Below are 8,495 nucleotides of genomic sequence, written 5' to 3' on the forward strand. Positions count from 1 at the left end.
TTTGTAAAATAACGTCACATTTTTAATCAGTTCACAAAACGTACAATGGAAAGTACAGATATCATATAAATACAGTGTTTTTGGTTTATAAAGTATTAGTAGGGTGTAGGTTTCAAACATCTCTTTTTGATAGATTTTTCTAACACATTTGGCTTCACCGTGAGTAGAACAACAGCAGAAATACCCAACAAAGACACACAAACTGGCACAAATAACATTATATACCAGAATATGGACTCTTCCTGGACTAAACATAAGGATAGGTCTAAGCTTTCTACAATATGCGTCCTGTGGAAAATATCAACGCATTCTATATCCGATTGATCTACTATGTACATTGTCTTTTGTGTTTCGAATGTCCTGAAAAAGTCTGTTTGGCAGCAGTTGAACCTATTTCCTGTTAGGTACACTGTAGTAAGAGTACGGGCCAGAGAAGTAGCCTGGTCCAGTGGTATGGTTGATAAAAGATTGTTTCTCAAATCAAGACTCTTAAGACCGATCTGCGAAACAGAATTTGGGAGTTTGGAAAGAGAGTTGCTTGAGATGTTCAGGGATTTCAAATTTTCAAAGTGTGAAAGGTCCAAATTTGAGATTTTCGTGTTTCCCAGACCCAAATGTTGTAAAGTTCTCCTTAGAGATTGTATCGATTGTGCAATGTTTAGTCCTGAATTTTCAGACAGTTCCAAATGCGAAAGAGTCATTCCGAAAAACGCTGAATTAGGAATATTTTTGATGTTGCAACTTTTTAAATAAAGCTGCTTTAAGTTTTTTAAATTTTTCCAGTCTACGCAATGTGAGAAATTCTTTGCAGGCTCAGCAAGGCAAATGTCTATATTGTTAAAGCTAAGATCCACAGACCTTAGATTTAACAGCGATGAAAATAATCTCGTAGGTAGAAAAGTTAAATTATTCTGGCTCAGATTAAAATATGTGAGATTCCCAAGTGCAGTCAATGTATCTTCACTTGCTTGTATATGGTTGAGTCTATTCCTGCTCACATCTAGTTCATACAATCTCCCAGAAAACCCCTCAGAAGTGAAGTTTAATGTCTCCAAACAGTTGATGCACATTTTAAGTCTTGACAAAAGAGGCATTTTTTGAATAAATCCTTGTGGAAAATAGCTCACACGATTTCCTCTTAGATCCAAAATTTGCAAAGAAGAAACATCCCCGTGCAAATCCTCCGTCCATAGTTGAGCTGTGACATTGGCTGCATAGTTTTTCAGATTGTAAAACTCAACAGTAGTGGTCAAGTTTGTGTCCTTTGCATCGTCCACCAAGTGTTCGTAGAAACTTAATCTGTTATAGGATAGATACAGGTTTTGTAAGTGGCTACGGCTTGGAAGAAAGGGGAAAAATAGTAGCATGTTATGAGAAAGATCCAATGTTTCTAATTGAAAAGTTTCATTAAGATCTTGCCTTGAAATAAACCAGTCTATAAAGTTATGACTTGCGTTCAACACTTGTAACTTCGTCAGATGGAAGTCCATGAGGCATGGAAGATAGTTGAAAGCCAAGTTCAGCCTCTGGAGCTTGTTATTGCTATGAAACGCATTGTCAATCTCAAATAAAACATTTCTTTGCAAGTCCAGTTCCTTCAAATTATAAAGACGACTGAAGATATTTTCATCCAATCGCTTCATGAGGTTTCCAGAAAGGTTTAGGTGCTCCACTGTTGTTAAATTTTCAAGCAGGACAACCACCATTTCCTCATCCAGTTTATTCTCAGAAAGATCGAGAGTTTTAAGGCTTTGTAAAGTATTTAATGCTATGCTGCTTTCTTGAAATCCAACATAAAGATTATTATTTGCCAAATTCAGACTGGTTAGCAGATGGGCGTCTTGAAAAGCTGTTGGTTGTATTGTCTCTAGATCGTTGCAGGCTAAGCTAAGTGTCTTGAGCGCAGGATATTGGACGAGAGAGTGGTCCTGTAGTGTTGTGATGCGGTTGTAGTTGAGTTGGAGCTCCTCGATGTTTTGGGGCAGGTCCAGAGGGACCAGGGAGGAGAGCTCCTGTTGGTTACACAAAGCTGTATTCTGCATCTGTGAAGAATAATATGGATACATTTTGGTCACAATTCCAGTATAATTATAAGTGCTTAAAGGTCCTATAGTACGCAAAATTTACTCTTGTGAGCTTTAAGCCATGTTAGACTGTTCCCCATCAAAAACATACCTGGAGTTGTGTTTTGTTTCATTCACACATGTTTAATCCTGGTTTATTATTCTGTCTGCATGCTCTATTCCACCTTGTGATGTCATGTTGTAGTTCTCAAGTTAACAGCTACAGTTTACCTTTTGTTCAGTAAAGATAGGCAAATTCAGGGCTGAAATTACTGAAATGATTCTAGTGAAAGCGTATGGTTATTAAAAACACAGTGCAGTACTGCCTGTATTACCACATGACATCACAAAGTGAAACAGAGTGTTTTCCGTTTGAGAGAAGAACTCAGGGTTTGTGTGTTAAACATGTGTGAATGAGACAAAACTCAACTCCTGGTATGTTTGTGATGAAGAAACAACATTATTACATAGATCAGAGAAAAGCATATGGACACTTTAAAACTGATAACAATTCAAACACACTATGTAACCTTTGTAACCTTTGTTTCCATGGAGATGTAATTGCTTTGCCTGGAATGTTCATGAGTATGGTAATAAATATATCTATCTCCATGGACTCCACCAGGCCAAGTTACAGATCAGGTCTGTGGAGAGGCGAGCCCACTCACAGTAATCATGCATGTTTATCAAAGTGTAGCAATAAAAACACCCATAATAATAAAATCAGTGCTGGATAGATACGATTGATGCCACACTGTTGAACATTCCAGCTTATAACATATTTAGGGAGACAATTATCTACCAGAAAAGTCATGCCAATGTAAGAAATTATTATTATATACTTTATTAATTGTATTATTAAGTTTGCCTTTCTGCCCCAAACAGATATAGCCAGATGAGACTTTTAGAGAAAAAACTAGACTAGAAACTAAATTCACAATAAAACATATGCATAGTAAAGAGGGAACAAAAACTGAGATGCATGCTGACAAATGGCTGTACACAAAGGTCAAATAATGAAACAATTTTAAGATACTGACATAAATGTTGCTCTACTAGAACATTAGAAGCGCTGTGTGAAGTCAGATGATTTATGAGAAAAGCATAATCACATTTCTTTGGGTATTTCGTCACATCTACAGTGTATCCTCTGTTCACATTGCTAATATCGCGTGTGGTTTTCTACTTTACACAACACGTAAATATTTTTTTATTTCTTTTTGGATGCAGAACTTGTTTGACAAGATGGTTCCTAACATGAAATGGGGGTGATTCGTGATTGTGATGTGGTGGCACTAAATGATTACATTTATTTGAGTAACTTTTTGAAATATTTTTACTTCTTTGATTGGACAACATACATTCACTTCGACTTGAGTAATATTATTTACAGTAACAGTACTCTTACAACTTACATTTGTGTTTCTTCACATATGAGTAGTTTTTCTCATTTTGTTCTCAACATGAAACTAGAGTGAATGTGATGTGATGGTGGTAGTACTCACATTTATTTCAGTAACGTTTTGAAATATCTGTACTTCTCTGAGTAGACACCATACTTTTACTCCAATTTGATTTATAGTGTAACAGTATTCTTACTTAAGTTACAAGTTTGGGTTTCTTTTCCCAGTGTATTTAAATCTACAAGTGACAAAAGTTTAATGCTGACGATATACAAATTTGAATCTTTGTGTTTCTTGGACTAAGTTTATCTAATTTTGTGCTCAATACTTTGAATATTTTGTGTGTTATTTAATGTTAGGTTTTCCATCAAATGTTATGTCCCAACTGTTACTCTTAAGTTACTCTTATTTGAGCAGTAGTTTACCCAAATATATTTTATTCTTACTGAATCATTTCTGGGACCACTACTTATAAATCTACTTGAGTAATGTTTTAAAATAGTTCACCCAATTCTATGGAAGAAACGCTATTCTCACTTGAGCACCTCCTCCTACCCACCTCCGAGTGCGACCCACTCTTAATAACATAATACGCCTCTTTCAATTCATTTTTAATCAGGCAAATTTCATAATATTATACTTCAGCTCATAGAAAATAAGCACCTTACAGTATTTAGAATTGGTATTTAAATGTGATGGGGATCTTACCATTTGGCAGAGGGGGAGTGGAGGACGGATGGTCACTAGGGTCAGGACTCTCCACACAGGCAGGAGACAGAGCAGGAGGAGGGTGAACCCGTGGAGGGACATTTTAACATTCTTACTAATGAAGGAAATAAAACACAATCTTTAGGGTTTTGAATCAAAAGTGCACTGCAACTTTTCCGGTGGAGGCCCCGTCAAACGCTTTTCTCCATAGAGATGTTATTGCTTTGTCTTGAATATTTCCCAGTATGACATTAAACCAAACCAGACCAAGTTACAGGTCAGATCTGTGGAGAGGTCACCCCACTCAAAGTCAGAATGTGTGTATTTTTGAGTTATAAAACCACCTGTAATTGAATAAATGTGAGGTGTGAACCATTTAGTGTCATACTGTGAAACATTCCAAGCAGTTACGTATGCACAGGAACAAGCAGGTAACAGACCCCCAAACAAAAAGTTACATAGTGCACCATTAAGTTTCAGATAAACACATTGTTGAGTTTTGATCTCCATTTAAAATAGTTGTAATAATATATTTTTCACTTAATTATAACTTGAAATAGCAGGACAACACAAAATAGAATATATATAATAAATATTCTTCTCGCCATAGCAAGTAACCAATTATAACAACATATTTTGAATTGTAAAAAGTCCTCAAAATGTCACATATTACAAGGTGCCCAGAAAAAGTCCAAAATAACCTTTAGCTACATACATGCATAATGACTAAATAGAAACTTGCACGTGCTGACGGTGACCCAAGTGTCTTCCTCATGTGAGAAAAATAGCATTAAAATACACACAAAAATCTACCCTATAAATAAAACCATTATGTTTTTGAATTATTTGATAAACACATAGCGGAACTTTAAATAATTTTTACATGGTTTCTTTCTCTACATATAAAGGGCAACTTGTAATCATTGGTTTCCCTATAATGTGACATTTTGTACCAGCTATTTACTAATTTTATATGAAAATGTTATTCTGTGTATAGCCCATAGTTGCATACATTGCTTCATTATAACTTCTATAACTTCTATACTTCTAAAAACAGGAATTTACACGTGGTGACAGTGACCACGAGTATTCTTTACGTATGAGAGGAACTGCATTAAAAAAAGTCACTTGAAATCTGACTTATACTAGCCGCTCACACAAAGGGAACTTCAGTGCCAAGTGTATTGCTTATTGCTGAGTTGTCAATTTATTTGCATTTAATTTCACGAAATGCCAAAATTGTAACACATAAGCAAAAATGAATGAAAGAGAAAGACTGAACAAAAGCTGTGTGTGGCAGAAATTACCACTCATTGCCAGTGTGTTTGTTATGACTGGTCAGTTCAGAATTTAACAATGGAGTAAAAACGCATTATAAAAAAAACCTTCAAGTTACAAAGTGTTGGTAGGTTCTGTTAACTTAATCATATGTATGTGCTTTTCAATAAGACTATAAGACCATGAATGGGTGAGTATATTAGCGGTTTATCTCAAAGCTTATTGTTCTTTCAAATATAAATAATGGTGCAAGCATTAATATCCTAATCCCTTAACTAAAGTGTAACTAAACCTTTAAGATACTTGAAGGTTTATTTAGAATATATATTTACAATAATACATTAGCTGATAATATAATAGTTATGCAAAATCCAACACTATTGTTGTATACTACTATTACAAAGCTTGCAGTTCATTCAAATATAAATAATGGTGCAAGTATTAATATTGTAATATTAGTAGCTCAGTTGGAAGAGCATTTGCCCACTGATCTAAAGGTTGATGGTTCGAATCCAGTTCTTGGCATAAACATCACAGGTTGAGCAGTCAGATCCACTGACCCACAGGTTGGCTGGTGTGATTCCAGCTCCCACAGATGAATGCTGTCGTTATGGCCTTGGGCAAGACACTTAGCCCACCTTGCCCACAGTGTCTGTGTACACTGGTGTGTGAATGGGTGAGTGGTTCCTTGTTGTAAAGTGCTTTGAGTGCCTTGAAGGTGGAAAAGTGCTATAGAAAAATGTGACCATTTACCATAATCCCTTAACTAAATAACTAAACCATCAAGCTACCAAGTGATGGTAGGAGAAAAAATACATATATATTCATAGTTATGCAACATGCAATACCACTGTTGTATACTACTACCACAAAGCTTGCTGTTCATTCAAATAGTGACTGGTGCATGCTGAGTAAAGAGTACTTGTACTCACAGTGTTGGTTACATATGGATCTCCCGGGCCCCTGACAGATACCAACTGGACCATAACGCTGGTGCCCTCTCCTCTGCACAGCGCACTAAACTCTGAACGTTTGGCTGCTCTGCTCTGACTGAACCAGTGCTTCTTTACTCACGGAAGCAAAGAAGAGCGGAAACCAGGTCACATGGACAAGCTGCAATCAGAAAGAGGTTCTCAGGGCAGTGGGGAGGCAGTCTATATAAGGTTCACACCAGTTTTTCTGTTAGTAGCGCGATTCTACACAACGTCGGTAGCAAAGAGATACCACAAAACCATAGTGAACACACCCTTGACACCTTCATTCGGTCTGATGAGCCAGAGTACAGAAGAGGAAACCACTTGGGGCATACACCCTTCCTGCCTCCCCAGAATGAAATGCTACAGAAGTGAATAATAAAGAGGACCCCTGAAACAATGGAAGACTATATATATTTTGTTTATGTTTCTATAGCCCAAAAGTAGGCATGTGTAGATGTTACTTTACTGTTAATATTGTTATCATCTACTAGTTTGTACTGTAGCCTGCTTAAACTCAGCTTTTTCTAAGCTGATTGAACATAAGAAGCATACATTTGCAAAGTAAAGATATATGGCTATAGTTTTGTCTTTCTTTTCTTAGACATTATATACAATATTTGTTATTTACCTAATGCTTGTGTTACTGTGTAGTGATTTTAACACACCCTTTTGTTCTGTAAGGTTCTGTAAAGTTCGTATAAACAGTGCTCTACAAATAAACTTATATTATTGAATGGAAAAAAACCAAAACAAAAAACCAAAACAGTGGCTTTACATATTTTCTGGATTCCTGTTACTTTTCATTGACGGACATGCAATGGAAAAACATGCAGGTTGTGTTCACATACTTTTAGAAGGTGTTAGTATCTCTAAGTAAGGGTGGACACTTGCTGTATGTAAATGATGCTGTGGGCTTATGCCTCAAAAGATAATTTACATAGGTAATTTGTGGTGATGTGGAACCTAGTGGAAGTGTGTGAATAAACCCAGAAACCACAGAGGTATTAACCATAAACCTTGTCAAAATATATCTCGGTTACAATTAAGACGTGCCATCTTTGTTTAATTTAAACTAAGAGCTCATTAAATGCAACACCACAATCTGTAATCTGTGATAAAAATAGATATAAAACAATATTCCAATGTTAGTTTTGATATTTTCTTTAGTGTTTTGACAATTAAAAGCTTTTGAACAGTGCCCTCTTCTGGATAAACATAAGTTTGCATATTTTGCTATTAAAGGACCATATTACATATTTATCAGGGGTCTCCAACCTGTAGCTCAGGAGCTACCAGTAGCTCTCCACCCCCTTCAAAGTAGCTTGCCAAGGGATTTCTGAATTCTGTGTATTGTGGACAATAAGTAAAATTGAATTAATTACCATTGTAAGTGTATCATTTTGATGCCTAACTTGATGCACTGATAAATGGATAATGGTTTATGTTTTATAAGCAGCTAACTGTTACCCATCTGAGGCTTGCCATGGCTCTTCTATTTACTCAGTTTCTTTGCAACTGCTAAAATTGTTAGCTCTCAGGCATTTTTATTTTGTAAAGGTACCTCACTGGAGATAAAAGGTTAGAGACCCCTGTTAATATGTTATATACTACATGATCTATCTATGTTATAATGTTGATTCCTCATCACAAACATACCCAGTGTTGTGTTTTGTTTCTTTCATAAATCCTGCATATTTAGACTGAGTACTTCTCTCACACTCTGTTTCACCTTTTGATGTCAAGTAGTAATACAGGAAGCACTCGGCTGTGTTTTTTTTAACTCCATGCACCGTCACTAGAATCATTTAGCTGATTTTCTGTTAACTTAAAAACTACAGCTACAGCAAGGTGAAACAAAGCATTCTGAGCTTTAGAGATGTAGATAGACTAATAATAAAGGATTATGGTCCTCAAACATGTGTAAATGAAACAAAACACATCTCCAGGTATGTTTTTGAGGATGTAATGGCATTATAACATGACTTAAAGCTCACAAGAGTCAATTTTGTGTAAAAAAGGATCTTTAAACCTCCTACTGTAATACCAACATTAATACAAACATTAAA

The 8,495-nt window shown here is 35.9% G+C and overlaps 1 protein-coding gene across 1 annotated transcript; it reads right to left on the reverse strand.

Annotated features, from left to right (window-relative positions):
• Positions 1-6,536, reverse strand: nrros (negative regulator of reactive oxygen species). The gene is made up of 3 exons (XM_020930803.2): positions 6,385-6,536; positions 4,175-4,289; positions 1-2,042 (listed from the first exon to the last, which is right to left on the reverse strand). Exons 2-3 carry the CDS (start codon positions 4,274-4,276, stop codon positions 96-98), a joined length of 2,049 nt encoding a protein of 682 aa, XP_020786462.1. The 5' UTR covers positions 4,277-4,289; positions 6,385-6,536; the 3' UTR covers positions 1-95.
• Positions 6,537-8,495: the final 1,959 nt, after the last annotated feature.

The sequence above is a fragment of the Boleophthalmus pectinirostris genome, unplaced genomic scaffold (assembly GCF_026225935.1).
Source record: "Boleophthalmus pectinirostris isolate CB_2022bp ecotype Guang Dong unplaced genomic scaffold, ASM2622593v1 HiC_scaffold_15, whole genome shotgun sequence".
Lineage (NCBI taxonomy): Eukaryota > Metazoa > Chordata > Actinopteri > Gobiiformes > Gobiidae > Boleophthalmus > Boleophthalmus pectinirostris.

Coding starts and splice junctions, on each gene's coding strand:
- nrros (XM_020930803.2), bottom strand. CDS start 4,276: ATGTCCCTCCACGGGTTCACCCTCCTCCTGCTCTGTCTCCTGCCTGTG. Junction 2,043..4,174: donor CACTCCCCCTCTGCCAAATG/GTAAGATCCCCA, acceptor TATTCTTCACAG/ATGCAGAATACAGCTTTGTG.